This window comes from Ambystoma mexicanum, chromosome 13, assembly GCF_040938575.1.
Source record: "Ambystoma mexicanum isolate Mex_15411 chromosome 13, UKY_AmexF1_1, whole genome shotgun sequence".
Classification (NCBI taxonomy): Eukaryota; Metazoa; Chordata; class Amphibia; order Caudata; family Ambystomatidae; genus Ambystoma; species Ambystoma mexicanum.
Genome location: NC_090938.1, coordinates 566,324,742 through 566,341,142, shown reverse-complemented (window position 1 = coordinate 566,341,142; position 16,401 = coordinate 566,324,742). Strand labels below are relative to the sequence as shown.

The 16,401-nt window shown below is 49.2% G+C and overlaps 1 protein-coding gene across 6 annotated transcripts in view; it reads left to right on the top strand.

Moving 5' to 3' along the window:
• KAT7 (lysine acetyltransferase 7) overlaps positions 1 to 16,401 on the top strand; it is a 1,354,088-nt gene that overhangs the window by 1,110,113 nt on the left and 227,574 nt on the right. For all 6 annotated transcript variants that reach the window (XM_069634368.1, XM_069634370.1, XM_069634373.1 and 3 more), the window contains 2 exons: positions 4,820 to 4,909; positions 5,093 to 5,233. In XM_069634368.1, coding sequence (XP_069490469.1) covers positions 4,820 to 4,909; positions 5,093 to 5,233 — 231 coding nt within the window. The remainder of the gene's footprint in view (positions 1 to 4,819; positions 4,910 to 5,092; positions 5,234 to 16,401) is intronic.

Sequence of the window (16,401 nt, the reverse complement as noted above, 5' to 3'; positions counted from 1 at the left end):
CTGAGGAAGGTGTAAAAACACAACTGAAGACAACGGGCACTGCGCGTTCTTATAAACAGACAATGACGTAGACTCTTGAGACGGAAGCCCTGGAGGGACATCTAGTCGACAGCATTGTCACACAGCGCCCTCTGCTGCATTTTGTTTCCGAAGCAGCTGAATCTGGAAGATATATCGTAAGATGAAGAATACGTGGGAGGAACATCCAGTTGAAAAAAAGTTACCAGGGGTAAGTAACTTGTTCTTCTCAATCTCCCTCTTTCCTCCCATCGCTCCGTCCAGCTAATCCAGAATAGGGCTCCAATATTTATCTTTGGCCTCAAGCCCAGGGACTGTATCTCTCAAGCCCTAAAATCTCTCCACTGGCTCCCCGTGGCTGCAAGGATAAAATTCAAGACCCTCTGCATCATCCACAGGGCCTTCTGGGAACCTTGCTATCTCAACTTTCCCTCCCTAAATACTCCCCTGCTAGAGCCCTACGCTCCTCTAATTCCAACTCTCTAACTGTCATACACTTCTCCAAGCAGAGAGTGTGGGGCTGGTCTCTCTTCTTGGCTGGTGCCTCCCTTTGGAACAGCCTTGTGCCCCTCTGACTTGAGCCGGTCCTCCTTAAGTTCCGGAAACTGCTCAAAACTCTGCTCTTCTCTACCTCTTTCCTTCCCTGCTAATCACCCCACTGCCGCTGTGACCAGTGGCCCGATCGTCATGAATGTCACAGGATCCCAGGCCCTTCCTCCCAGTCAATACCAGCACACGCGCCCCACCCACTGCACTGCCCTGTGGGCCCCTTCTTGGTGGCTCCACATCCCACCCTTGGGAGTCGCCTATACTAGCACTTAGCCTAAGATTCTCCTCCTTGGCTCCCTTTAGCACTTCCCACCCGGGCCCTCCTACAGGACGTGTCCACTCCTCTGCTCCTCCTTTCATCCCCTGCACTTCTTCTCAGTGCACTTGCACAGCCGAATGCCACAAGGCCTAGTAAGATCATGACTGTATATCTACTGGTTTTGCCATTGTTGTTACGATTTCCCCTGTTCCCTTCCCGTTTAGCCTTGTGGCACTTTGAAACATAGTTTATTTTTATTTTATTTATTGTGTGATTCAGTTCAAACAAACTTTACACACAGTTACAGGTCCATCGAAAAACAGAGGAAGAAAAGGATGAGGAAAATATATCTAGCACAGATTAATTTCATACAGTGTTAAAAGCAGTTTAACAAAAATTAATTACTGTAATTAGCAGCCTATCATTAGAATTATTTAACAATGATCAGCACAAATCTTCCAAAGTTAAAAATGGATGAACAGTAAAATAGTCTAAACATCGTAGACCAATGGACTGCTAAAATTGTACTGTCTATAGTAAGGTGCTTCAAAGTGTCCACATAAAGATTACAGCAGCGACATTGACGTCCAATTTAAGGCAGTGAAGCGCGGCCACCACTAGTAAGAAGGAGATTTAGTTTAATACACAGCCACAGGGTTCTAAAATAAAGAGAAGCATGCTGACATAGATATTTGAGCAGAAGATTCAGAGGCTTAATGTCCAGAGAGAAATGGTCAAAAACTTTATAGGAACAAAGAATCTCCCGGTTCTTGATCCAATCAGCCTCATACAGTAGCTTCTTCACCTTAGCTGGATTACGCCCAAGCTCCTCCAAAGTAATTAGTTTATTGGCCATTGTTGATTGCACTGAATTAACCCAATTTGCAAGACTTGCACAGTTATCCTGCTTATGCAGCATATTAAGTTGAACATACAGGGTAAACTTGGGAGGAAACAGTATGGAGCGAAGGAGAAACACAAATCTGTTGGATAACGCCCCTTATAAATAACACACAAGCTTAATCTCAGAACGACTCATTTTCTTTATAGACCTTAAGACCCTCCTTTTCACTGTGCTCCATAAATCTATAACCATCCTTCCTCCACTCAGATTGCTTGATTTTGTTGTCCTCATAAATATTACAGTGTATATTTGTTTCTCTGGTTTCTTGTGAATCACTCTGCTTCCCCTGTGATTAGGCCTGTACTATATGAATATCAAGTATATGCACGGTGTGGGGGATTATTGATATGAAGTTCCCCCTTAAGTGTATAGAAAGAAAGATATTGTAAGGACAGAAGCTTTAGATTGGATAAGCAGGAGCTAAATCCAGCTCCTGTGTATCCACAATGAAGCAGTGACCAGGAGCTACGATGGCCAGACAAGGAGCTAGTACATGGCGTTCAGCAAATCTAACTTCCACATAAGATGCAAAAATATAATTTTGTCCATTATGTAGGACCCCTTTTGCTTTAAATGTTGTATAGATATGTCATAATGTTTGATCCAAACGGACAGTGTTAATTCACATAGGTGTGTTTTGCATTTGTTAGGAACGTTTCTCATTTTCTGTGGACCCCAAATGTTTTGCTTTTGTTTTTTTAGCTCTGTTCTGACTTTCTCCAGTGAAGTGAAGCCTTCTGCTTTACTTCACTGCGCTTTTGCTCATTGTGATGGGGAAACGGACCAGTCTCTTCTTGTTCCATGTTATCTATTTTTGGGGTAACTTTTTATCATTGCACAATGTGTCTTGCAATGCAGTGCACTGGGATTTCTTTTGTATGACCCTAGACTACACTCAAAGGTATTATTTGGTTACTTTACACAATGTGGTGGTAGCAGTTGCATTTTGACTATGTTTGCAATACTTTTCATTCCCTGTACTGTTTACCACGTTTTGCTACTAACTGTGCTTAGTGTCCCAACATGGCCGTGCCACAAGGTTTTTGCTTGTTCTTTTGTTAGTTGGCTGCCTTCCCTCCCTGCCAGGTCAGGAAAATCCTTTTATGGTAATACACTGGCTTGGAAAGCCTTGGTTTTCGCAGGCTAGTGCAGGACCATGGGTGGGTGTTCCCAGGTAGTGGGCTCGGACTGTCTGGTCCCAATCCACAAACTGGTTTCTGTATTTTTAGAGAATATGCAGGAATTTCACCATCAGTGGTCCTAATTGGACCACCACTGCTGGTGTGTGTGAGGGTCAGATCTTCCATTGGGTGCTCCGGGTTTCTGTCTCAGCTAGTTTTCTGGATAAGAGGAGTCATCCTGCAGCCACCCCTAAGATCTTGGAAAAATCTGCAAGCAACCAAGTATCCTGCCCAGCTGTGAAGACCATGGAAGACCCGTGGACCGTCCTAAGAAGGCCTGGCAACCTACCTTCGCTGCAGTCCCGGCCCGGTGGAGCCCTGTCTGGCTGATCTTCAGAAGGTATTCAGTGGTGCTTTGACCCTTGGACTGGTGGGACCAACCATTTCTGATGTCTGCTCCGTGCCCAGCCATCTGGAGTCTTCGGAAGCGTTCCTAGAACCATCCTGTGGACTGACCAACTTCACTTTGAGCTACCACATTAGAGGTGTCGCCATTCCGCGTTTCGACTCTGAAGTTTGAGGTCCTACGGTTATGATAAGAGTCTCACCTGAGAAATCTCGGTGTTCCAGCTTCAACTGGACCCGAGATAGGAGGTCGACTCTGACCGCGACAGCTGTGTCACTTTGTGTTGCCGATCATAGGTGACAATTGTCGAAACCGGCTTTCTTACATCTGGTCCACTGCCTAGAGTACTACCTCGGTGGGAGTTGTATTCATCGACCAGGTGGGAGTTGTGTTCATCGACCAGAACAGTGTGCACCAGTTTGTGTCCAACCGGGACATCTCTTGCACCTGCAACTCCTGTGCTCTGGCGACAGGAGCCAATGACAGGAAAACTGACCTCTGATGACCCTCTGAAGACCTGCCAAATCTGCAGAGAAACCACAGTACAGAGGGGTGAGCTACAGCGATACTTACCTGCCCCCTATCTCCACTTGTAAAAGTTTGGAATACCTTTAAAATGTTACCTTTGTTTGACTTGCACAATACTTGTTGCCGAAAGCCCTCCAAAGGCTGGGGCAGTTTCTTTTAACTAGAATAGATATTTACCTAATTTCCCATCCACATGACCCTCCTAACTTTTTCCTGGCTCGCAAAACTACTGGAAACTTTGTGGGCTTTCAGGGCACAAGGCCCTGGTCAATTTATGGTTAGACTTCTAAAGGTGGGGTTGAATTCTTGTGGACTGCCATTTAAAATCTAACCATTACCTTACCTTTCAGTATTGTGGGGCTGGGGTATTGTGGTTTTATTGCACTGGCTACTGGGACTGTGTATATATGTTGTGTGATATTATGTGATATATATGTTGTGTGATATTCTGACTTGATTGTAGTCCTTTTCATAGTGTCTTCTTGGCCATAAATGTAGTATTTTTATAAGTATGTGTCTAATTGTAATCCTTGATTACTTACCTTGTGGACTCATTGTGGACCCTTGGCCAGGCTCACCTCTTCCCGAGAGTTAGCCTTCACCACTCTCCATGCTACCTTGATTGGTTTTGCTACATCTCCCAGAGTTGTTCCTGGTCACTAACTAGGTTGCCCTCCTACACATCTACCATGCCAGAGTGTAGAAATTAACATGCATCAGTTGGCCTCGGGAGCCAAAAGTAGTTGATGTCAAGCTAACCAGGTTCTTATAGGCTACAAGCTCGAGCTAACAAGCTCCTATCTCCCCTCAATTCCGTACCCTGAGGTGTATAGATTCATTTTTGTCGTCTCAAATTGAGTTGCCCTTTGTAGTATGGAGCATTTTGTGATTTACTTTGTTGATTGTGATCTTGATGTGTTCAGAAACTAGATTGCATGTTTGCTGTATATTCCTTCCTTCATAATATCGGATAATTACTGCAATTCAGTTGCTGCAAGAAAGTATTTTTCTTATCATTTGTTTTTCCTAAACAGGCTAAGTGTGTCTGGAAGCATCCTCCGGGTGATGAGATTTATCGCAAAGCATCCATCTCTGTATTTGAGGTTGATGGAAAGAAAAACAAGGTATGTTTTTATTAGAATGAGCACCAATTCCTCAAAGTGTAAATCAGTTTTCTAGTGCTGCTTCTTTCTCTCCATTCTCATGTAACACACAATACTATTTCATGGGGTGATTTTGTTGATGGTGAATTTCTGGATGTGTGGAAGCTGGTAGTTTACATTGATGTTTGTGTCCTCTCGTTTCAGATCTATTGCCAAAATCTGTGCCTACTTGCCAAGCTCTTCTTGGACCACAAGACATTGTATTATGACGTAGAGCCCTTCCTCTTTTATGTCATGACCGAAGCAGATAACACTGGTTGTCACTTGATTGGCTATTTTTCCAAGGTAAGTATTGAGTGTGTGTTTAGTGTCTTTCCATTTGGTCACCCCAAGAAATCCTAAGTTGAACCTATGCTGTATTGAAACCTGCTGTACATGGTGGGGTTATGGATAGTTGAATTGCTTACATTGTGGTTCTTCCAGCGCTCTCCAATAGTAGGTCTGGGATAGATTCACATACATTTAAATATTTTCACCACTCATCCTAAGAACCCCTGCAGTTCTCTTTTGACTACAATCAATGATGGAATCCCGTTTTTTTCCTGTTATTTAAACAGTGTGTCTAAACAGGTCCCTGTTCTTTTAAGCCCACTGTTAGACACGTTTCAGAAACTCTCTGGTGACTTGTTACAGAAAATAAACATGTTTCTCCAGCATGGGGTCTGGCATGGATTCACATGCTCATGAATATTCCCCGTCGTCAGGCTGGGAATCCTCGGTAAAGAAAAAATCAGTATCAGTTTCGTTTCTTATCTGTCTTTCTTAGTAGTAACCAATCACTGATCTCTGGGTCATACTGCCCCCAGCCAATGACTGCCCTCTCCCTAAGCCCCGCCTCTGGCAGCCATGCTCAGATTTTTACTGCACGCTCAAGTGTTTGGAGTCCTCGTGCTTTAGCTCTCGAGTTTTTGCTGCGTTTTCATGCTTTTTCAGGAGATTTTCTCATTTTTTCGTTTTAATCGAGCCTCAAGCTCCACCGTTTCTACTTCGGATAACGGGGACCCGTTTCGGAATTCTTCTACGCCCCTCAAGGGTGAAGTTTTCGTCGAGTTTATGCTTCTTGGAGGATTCCGGAAGATCTGCAGCCTACCTCAAAGGACATGGCCCAGGACAAGGGAAGTTTGACGCCCGGATCCAAGCTGTTCAGGTGCTGCCCTGGATGCAGATTACAAAACGTTTTCAAGGAGGACAAGCATTTGCGATGTCTCTACTGCCTTCATGAGGACAAGACGCACGTAGAGAAGGATTGTGCGTTCTGCAAGAACCTTTCGGAACGGACCAAACAAGATCGTCGTTCCCGCCTCGCCGCCTGGCTGGAGAAGGGCACAGCAGGTGAGAAGGCGAAGAAAAAGCCTGAGCGGGCTTCTAAGTCCTGTGAGGGCGCCCTGGCGACGGGGGCCCAACAGAAGGCCAAGCACCTCGAGTCCGCGGGCACCGGAAGCGCCGAAAGGTCGGGCTCTTCGGCTGACAGGCAGGGCGCGACTTCCCCGGCACGTTCAACCATGAGCCAGCACTCTGGTTCGGGGAAGAGGAAGTCCTAGAACCCGGGTAAACTGCTGAAGCGGCCCCGGTCGATCTCGAAGGGGGAGCGAGGCACTGACCCTCCCCCCAAGGCGAAGGCCCAGGACGCACCTAAGGTGGTGAGGGTTTTGATCCAGCCGGCAAAGGCCTCTATCGAAGTGGTCGCTGCGACCCTGGCAAAGCCGGCTGAGACTATGCCAGTGGAAACGGCCACTGGGCCCAGAGTATCCCTGCCACCGCGGAGGGTATCCTCTTTCCAGCCCATCGTTAAAACCCCCGTGAAGTCCCCGGCGGTAAAAGAGGGGGGGGGGGGGGCAGTGGCCATTACAGACTCGGAATCAGCTTCTGAGGAGGATCTTGTCGAAACCGAGAAGGGCCTCAACGAGAGGTTCATAGTCCTCAACAAGAAGTTCGAGAAGGTTCGATCCCAGGCGACAGTCCCCGCTGATGTGATCGAAGATAGCGGCGATGGCGACGAAGAGGGCCCAGTGGAGCGGCCGTCCCGTCCGTCGCAGCCATTACCTGAACCCCAGGATAGCTCGGCAGCCATTTTCTTGGCGATCCAATCCTTATGTACTGAGATAAGGACGAGGTTACCACGGACCCCGACGGAGGATCCAGAACCAGGCCTGTCGGGAAGCCCTCCGAACAAGCGGAGAAGAGTCCACCCCTCTCCGCCCTTCGTGCCCGCGAGGCCTGTGGACCCCTCATCCCCCTTGCCGGACCCTAGAGAGGATACGGCGACGGATGCAGCGATGGGGACGGACGACCACGGCGGCGATGACACAGCGGACATCCCATCATCACCCCCCCTCGGGCTTCTCCAGCCGACGAAATTGGCTCCTTTCACGCCAGGATAACCAGGGCATCCGACCTCTTCCAGCTCTGCCCTGAAGAACAAAAAGAAGAAGGGTGTCTTTACCAACGACGAGAGGCCAAGAGGAAGACGGTCCTCGCGGTGCCTTTGCTCAACGACATCTGGGACGAGGGGCTTGGTATCCTCAAGAACCCTTCCACGACACCCGCCAAGAGGGACAGGTACAAGAAGAAGTACCGAGTCCCTGATGCCGCCCACTTGTGCCTCAGGGCCCAGCCCATGCCGGACTCTGTCGTCTCGGCAGCGGCCAAGAAGAAAGGAGCGGGTGCGGCGGCTTCAACATCCACTTCCCCGCCGGACAGCGAGGGCAAGAAGTTGGACTCCATGGGACGACGAGTCATGTCGGCGGCGACAATGATTAAGGCGGCCAATACCTTAGCGATCGTGGCCCGCTACGACAGGGAGCTTTGGTTCAAGACAGCTCCCCTGTTAGACTTCCTACCTGACGACAAGAGGGCGGAGGCCCTACAAATTCTGCAGGAATGCGAGGTGGCGTCGGATCACGCCATAACGGTGGCAACGGACATTGCCGATACTGGATTTCGCCACCTGGGCAACGGAGTTTGCCTCCGACGACGAGCATGGCTCAAGGTGACAGACTTTCGCCAGGACGTCCAGACCAGAGTGATGGATATGCCGTTCGATGGCAACAACCTTTTTGGTAAGGCGGTGGTAAGTCGGAGACGGCCCGGGCCCTAGGGGTACTTCAACAACGACGGCCCTTTCGGAGCTCCGGAGGCAGACAGGGTGCCTCCAAGGGATCCAGCGGTGGCTCTTCAACATACCGCCAGGCGGCCCGCTCCTCGTCCCAGGAGGCCTACAGAGGTCGCAGCAAGCAAGGGGGATCCCGCCGTCATCGCCAAGGAGGCCAAGGCGTCAAGGCCTCCTCCAAGCAAGACGGGCCCGGCCGTGTCGTCGGGCCCCCACCGAAGCACTCCGGTGTGAGGCCGGCTGACGAAGTTCGTCAGCGTGTGGGAGTCCATCTCCACCGACCGTTGGGTGCTGGACACCCTAGACAACGGGCACTCGCTGGAATTCCAAAAGAAGTGCCCTCACATTCCTCCCGTGGCCAGGAAGGAGAATCACGTCCCTCAACTGCTGTTGGAGGTAAGGGCGATGCTCAAGAAGGGGGCCATCGAGCTCGTCCCCAGGAGGCTCCGGGGCTCTGGAGTGTACTCAAGGTACTTCCTCGTCAGAAAGAAGACAGGCTGTTGGCGCCCCATCCTGGACCTGCGTCGGTTAAACAAATACATCAAGGCGCAGAAATTCAGGATGGTCACCCTCCAGCACGTGCTGGTACAGCTGGAGGAGGGCGACTTCCTATCGCCGTTGGACCTGGAGGATGCTTACTTCCACATCCCCATTCTAAAAGGACACAGGAAGTTTCTCAGGTTCGTGGTTCAGGGACGCCACTACCAATTCAGAGCCCTACCGTTCGGATTAAAGTCGGCACCCAGGGTATTCACCAAGTGCCTGGCACCAGTGGCGGCGCGGCTCCGCCTGCAGGGGATCCACGTCTACCCCTACCTGGACGACTGGCTTAACCGGGCAAGGACAAGAGAACTCGCTGTCGAACACACAGCGAGGACCGTCCGGCTGCTCACGGAACTGGGGTTCGCCATCAACTACCCCAAATCCCACCTGGTTCCATCGCAGGTGGCACTGTTTCTGGGTGCGAAGCTCGATACAGTGGGGCAATTGGCCTCCCCATCAGAGGAGAGGACGAAGACCATTCTGGGCAAGGTGCGGCGCCTGCTAGCCACGGAAGTGGCCAGGGTGAGGTCCATCAAGTCCCTCCTCGGGATGATGTCCTCATGCATCTATCTTGTACCCCTTTGCAGACTTCGGATGCGTCTGCTACAGGATTTCCTCGATACCCGCTGGTTTCAGGCGACGGGCTGCTTCGAAGACAGGCTTCCTCTCGACGAGGAGTTCCGTCGGGCGATCCTATGGTGGGGTACCCTTGCTCACCTCACTACAGGCACGGACTTTCAAACCCTGGCGTTTCAGGAGACGGTGACGACGGACGCCTCTCTGGAGGGTTGGGGGGCCCATACCGGAGATCTCCACTCAAGAGGCCTTTGGCTCCCGGAGGAGAGGTCTCTCCACATCAACATTCTGGAGCTCCGAGCAGTGTTCTGGGCACTCAAGTCATTCCTTCCGTCCCTCAAGGACAAAGTGGTGAGGGTCTTCACCGACAACACCACCACGATGTTCTACATACGGAAGCAGGGGGGCACCCGATCCCCAGCCCTATCCAAGGAGGCTGAGGATCTTTGGCACTGGTCCGTCGCCCAGGGGATGTTTCTGGTTCCTTCTACTTGGCAGGAATAAAAAAACACCATCGCTGACTCACTCAGCAGGGAGCTGCGCTCGTGCCACGAGTGGGAACTAAGTCAGGACCAGGTGGATCGGCTCTTTCGACGATGGGGCAAACCCCGGATCGACCTTTTCGCGACGGCGACAAACTCCAAGTGCCAGAGGTTCGCCAGCAGGTTCCCGCAGCCGAGGAGCATGGGCGATGCTTTCTCGTTCCCTTGGGACGGCCTGTTTCTATACGCGTTCCCTCCGTTGCTGTTGCTGCTCCGCCTCATCAACCAGCTCAAGAAGTCCAGGTGCAGAATGATCCTCGTCGCACCGGCGTGGCTGAGGCAGATCTGATTCCCAGACCTTCTGGACTTGTCAACGTCCCCACCAGTCAAGCTGCCGGCGGACGTGGATCTTCTCTCCAGGGAAGGACGCGCCATTCTCCATCAAGACCCACAGTCGCTGAACTTTCAGGCCTGGCTCCTGCAGCACTAGGGTTTGGAGGGTACGATATCCCGGCTGACTGCAGAGAGGTTCTTGCAAAAGCCAGGGCGTCCTCAACTCTCAAGTGTTACGGTCATAAGTGGAAGAGGTTCTCTGTCTCGTGCCGTGCACAGAAGATTAACCCTCTGCGGATTACGGCCCCTCAAGTACTGCCATACCTACTGTTGCTGGCCAAAGCTGGACTGGCTCACGCCTCCTTCAAAATACATCTGGCTGCCATCTCCCAATATACCAGGACTACGGGACGGGCGTCCTTGTGGTCTCATCGCCTGGTGAAGGAATTTATGAAGGGACTATTCCGATCGTTCCCACCGGTGAAGGCTCCTGCCCCGGCGTGGGAGCTTAATGTGGTGCTGACCAGGCTCATGGGGGGCCCCATTCAAGCCTATGCATTCAGCGCCTTTGAAGTTCCTGTCATGGAAGACAGCGTTCCTCGTGGCCATCACCTCTTCACGACGAGTGGGAGAGATCCAGGCCCTATCTTGCAAGCCTCCATACTTGACTTTTCATGACACGAGGGTGGTGCTGAGGATGCACCCCTCCTTCATGCCCAAGGTGCCGTCGGACTTCCACCTCAACGAGCCCTTGGTGTTAGCAGTTTCTTCCCGTTGCCTTCGACGCCGGCCGAGAGGACTTTGCACTCGCTGGATGTAGCTAAAGTGCTGAAGTTCTACGTGGACTGCACGAAGAGTTTTCAGAAGACGTCACATCTGTTTGTGAACTTTGGGTCTGTGAATCAAGGGAAGGCTCTCTCGAAGACTTCCATTTCCAGATGGCTCTCCGGCTGCATCATGCACTGTCACCGGTTGGCAAACCGACCGCTGCCCGGCCGTCCGAGAGCCTATTCGACCAGAGCGATCGCTGCTACCACGGCGTTCCTGTCTGGTGTGCCCCTGCTGGACATCTGCAGGGCTGCTACGTGGAGGTTGACGCACACCTTCACGAGATTCTACTGCGTCGATCGGGACTCCAGGGAGGAGTCCAGGTTCGGCCAAGCAGTGCTGCGCAACCTGTTCGCCTAAGGTGTGCCTGGTGAGGAGGTAAGAATTGCTTAATGTTGAGTTTTGGATGTAATGCTTAATGTTGAGCCTTTGCCACCTCCCGTGGTTGTGCATGTGTATACTGCTATGTATTCTTTTATTCATGAGCATGTGAATCCATGCCAGACCCCATGCTGGAGAAGGAACAAGTTACTTACCTGTAACTGTTGTTCTCCATCATGGGTCTGGCATGGATTAACATGCGAACCCTCCCGCCTACCCCTCTGCGGCTCTTCACTTGGTCATACTGTCCCTTTGCGTGCTACCAAATCTGAAGATGGCTGCCAGAGGCGGAGCTTAGGGAGAGGGCAGTCATTGGCTGGGGGCAGTATGACCCAGAGATCAGTGATTGGTTACTACTAAGAATGACAGATCAGAAACAAAACTGATACTGATTTTTTCTTTACCGAGGATTCCCAGCCTGACGACGGGGAATATTCATGAGCATGTGAATCCATGCCAGACCCATGCTGGAGAACAACAGTTACAGGTAAGTAACTTGTTCCTTGTCAAACAGTGTCCATCAAATTAGGCCATAAACTATCACAGAACAGGCAATGTTTACTCTTAGGTGAGGTTGGGCTGCTATCAAACTACAGGTAGGCACATACACAATACATAATAAATCGTATATATTTCTCCAGCATTGGATCTTTCATAGATTCAAATGCTTGAATATTCCCCGTCGTAAGACTAGGAATCCTCAGCGATTTAAAATAATTAATAATAAAATATATACATTATTTCCATAGAAAAATTGAATGGGGATTGCCCATTATGCCCAATGAGGCATTCACTTGTGTAGTCCCTCCACCTCACTTTGGTCCTTTATGACCATAACCAATGAGGTGGCAGGGCTTAAGCTCCACCCCAGGCTGCTATCTTCTGATTTTTCACTGCAGTTTGACAGAGTGAATTCTCCAGCTCGCTGAGCTTTTTGATTTTTTTGTTTTTTTTTTGTTTTTTTTGTTTTCCACCTTTAGCCGTACAAGCTACTTTTCAAAGTGTATCCTATTTTTATCTCCTAGTCCAGGACTGCTGTTTGTGGTTTTCTGGGACTAGGAAACACAAAAATTCAACCGGTTTTCGTGGAGTGAAAGACTACTTCACAATATGGCTGAGGAAACACAAACTGCCAAGAAGCTCTCCCTATTCAGGGACTGCACTTGATGCAGAAAAAAACTTGTATATATGAGGGATCACTATGAGCAGTGTATCTACAGCTTATACCCTCATGACATCCACAAGTGTGAAATTTGCAAGACGTTCATGAACAAGACCTTACAAGACAGGCACAGGAGACTTTTATTGCATCTGGAGTCCAAGTGCCACTCTTCAGACGAAAAATCTGACAAAACAGCTCCTGTCCTATCTCAAAAACCATTTGAGAGACAAACTTCTAAAAGAAGGGCCTCTTCAGTGGAAAGGAGCACCTCCCCCACGCATATGAGCAAGAATAAAGTAGAGAAGACTTCCCTCACACCTTCCTTGAACTGTGGGGGACCATAAAAAACATCTTTCTGAGGAAACAACTAACTTTAAAGATAAGGTGTTTTCTAAAACTTCGTCGGGGGGACGATCGTCCATGGAACCGCCATCTACGAGCAGTAATAAGAATGATTAGGGTGCGTTGCCGACTAGAACATCAACAAAAGAGAAGACGCCTACGACCACTCTCCAAACCTCGTCATTGAAATCGTCTACAAAACAGTCGTCGCCAAAGGAGACTTACCATTCGTCCACGAAGATCTCAGAGACAGAACCAAAGTCTCAACGCTTGTCCACGAAGTCATCGTCGACGAAGCATCAATCGTCTGCGCCATTGACTAAACCATTGACTTCCACGTCTGCAGGTAAAAACAAGCCACAACCACCATCCACGAACACTCCAGTAACGGCAAAGACTCCGTCCACGTAGGATAACACAAATAAACTGAAAGACATGACCCAAACACCCCAGGGGTCCTGGAAGAACCAGTGATATTAACAATTGTCACCAATAAAAGATGTGGTAGAGCTGCCAGATATCATTCTGCAAGAAGGCTTTTCTGTCACTGAATACATACCATAACAACCTATTCTCACCCCTAAGGAGAATAGTCCACCTTGGCACCCTACTACTGAGGATGTCACAGATCCATATGACCCTATGCTGATGGAGTCAATGCAAAGAATTGTTGACAAGTTCAATAGGCTCCTGATACCAACCGGCCCCAGACATAGAAATTTGCCCACTACCTCGAGGAACACAAGATCCCCTCAGAGAGACAAATCACCACATCACAGCACGCCTAGAGGCTCTCCCATCAGTAGCAAAGCTCATTAAAGGCCAAGCTCACCGTAACAACCTCACAGACCTAGAAGCAGAACACAAAGTGCTTCACCGACAAGTCTCACCACCGAGATCTTTGCCTAGACCAAGACCACACTCACCAATAAGGGATTCAACTATAGTACCCTCAACTGCTTCATTTCAGATTGGCAGGAGGACCCATTTAAAGATTTTTCAGACCCAGAGGAAGGGGAGATTACTCACTACCCAGACGCACACAGCGAATGGGACAACTACGTAATAGAGAAACCAAGGAAAAAGGATTCCACTGGGTTAACCTTACCACCGGATGACTTGGTATCATTCCATACCATTAATGTCAAGGCGGCAGAACTTTTCAAGCTGCAAGTAACATCAGAAGAAAAGAAATCAGTCCTATATGAACACAGGGATAAACACAGAAGAACTGTCACTACTGTTCCTCTCTTAGATACAGTATGGGATGCAGGAATAAAAATACTATCTACACCTCTGTCTACACATGCTCTTGTATTGTAAAAAAATAAAAGGCCCTGGAAACGGCCCCACTATGCTTATGAGGACATACGAGACCAGACTCTGTAATCACAGTGGCAGCTAGAAAGAAACTGCAGAACCCATCATCCCTAGGTTCAGCACCCACTGACAAAGAAGGACGCAAATTGCAAGCTATGCGCAGGAAAGATCAGCTTCCCTAACCATCAGAGCGGGTAATGCTCTGGCTATGACGACGCGCTTGGACCGGGAACTATAGCTTTGCATTTCAAACACCTACCAGCTGTATTCCAAGGAGAAGCAAGGGCAATAATAACGGATGGTGAAGCCACATCCAATCACATGATTGATGCAGCGGTAGACGTTGCAAAATCAGGCTTCCGCCAAATGGCCCACTGCACGGTCCTGAGAAGACCAGCCTGGATGAAAGCAACAAACTTCAGACCAGAAGTCCAAGCTCAAATCCTGGATATGCCCTTCGACGGGCATGATCTCTTCGGCAAGAAGATTGATGATCATCTCAAGGGTATTAAGACGGACACAGATACAGCTCGAGCTATCAGCTTGCTGAAAGATCAGGACAAAGAACGCTGCACCTTTCGAGGCTCAAACTCCAAATACAGAGGATTCAACCGTCCTTCCTACAGTCAGAATACAAGGCAGTACCTTCCAGGATAATAGATACAACCAGTCGACAGCCAGGATCAATATGTAAAGAGGCAGACGTGGCTCTAACCACGCAAAAACACAATCTTAACAGAATTGACAATTCATACCTTCTTCACTCACAGCACACCCCGGTGAGAGGAAAATAAGTCGGCATTACCACCATTGGCGAAAGATTACATCGGACAAGTGCGTGTTGCAAGTAATTCACAAAGGACACACTATCGAATTTTTGGATCAACCTCCCTCCCTTCCGCCCACACCACGCAAGGCACATCTTGGAACTTATGACAATAGAAATTCGCAAGCTGCTCCAAAATGCAGCTATAGAACCAGTTCCAGGGAAAGAAGGGGAAGAGGCTTCTACTCCCAGCTTTTCCTAGTCAGAAAAAAGAACAGTCAGTGGAGAGCAATATTGGACTTGAGGGCGCTGAACAAATTCATCAAGCGCATCAAATTCAAGATGTCACTACAAAATGCCTTCCCTTGGTTAAACAAACACGACTTCCTAGCAACCCTGGACTTGGAAGATTCCTACTTCCATATTCCCATCCTCCCTGCACACAGAAGATTTCTAAGATTTGCAGTAGGAAATGCACACTTCCAATTTCGTGTCCTCCCAATAGGCCTAAGATCAGCACCAAGAGTCTTCACCAAGTGCCTGGCACCGGTGGCATCAAACCTCAGACGGACAGCAACTGAGGTTTTTCCCTATCTAGACGACTGGTTGATAAGGGCAAGTTTGTTCAATCTCGCGACCAAGGCTGTCACGAAAACAACAAATCTACTGAAGGAGCTAGGTTTCGCCATAAACAAACCCAAGACGGTTCTCTTCCTGGGAGCAGAGCTCAACACCTCCATACCCAGGGTACGGCCCTCGGCAGACCGTATCGGTAATGCTACAACTGATATCATGGTTCCGCAACAGCAAAACAACCACAGTACGGTCTTTCAAATCATTCCTAGGCATGATGTCCTCATGTATATTTCTCATTCCAAACTGGTGGCTACACATGAGGCCACTAAAAGAGACCTAGGACCACCAATGGACACAAGCACTCGGGTCGGGAGGACGTCATCCAGCTTCCAACAATGTTCCACAAAGCACTCCAATGGTGGAGCACACTGCAAAACCTGTCTCAGGGACTGCCACTCCAAGCTCCGACATCAACGCTTCTTCTCAGAACAGATGCATCTCTATCAAGCTGGGAAGCACACCTGGCAGATATGCAAACAAAGGGCAAGTGGTCATACCAAGAGTCCTGACTACACATCAACGTTCTGGAACTCTGAGCAATACCTGTACTAGCACAGCAGGTAGTAACAATCCAGACGGACAACACAACCTCCATGCATTATACCAACAAGCAGGGAGGCACAAGATCAGAGACGCTGTCCAAAGATGCACAGAAACTATGGTCATGGGCATTACAGCACAACGTAAATATTATTATTAACATTCAGCTCCAAGCAGAACATCGGCCAGGAGTTGACATTGTCCTAGCGGACAAACTGAGCAGAGACCACACAACCTCCCACAAATGGGAACTAGACAAGGAAGAGACTCAACGGATAATCCACAGGTGGGGACATCCTGAGATCGACCTCTTTGCCACCACGGACAACAAGAAATGTCACCTCTTCGCATCGAGATACCCAGAGGACCTATCACTAGGGGACGCATTCTCAGTAACCTGGACAGGCAAGTTTCTGTATGCCTTCCCACCGATTT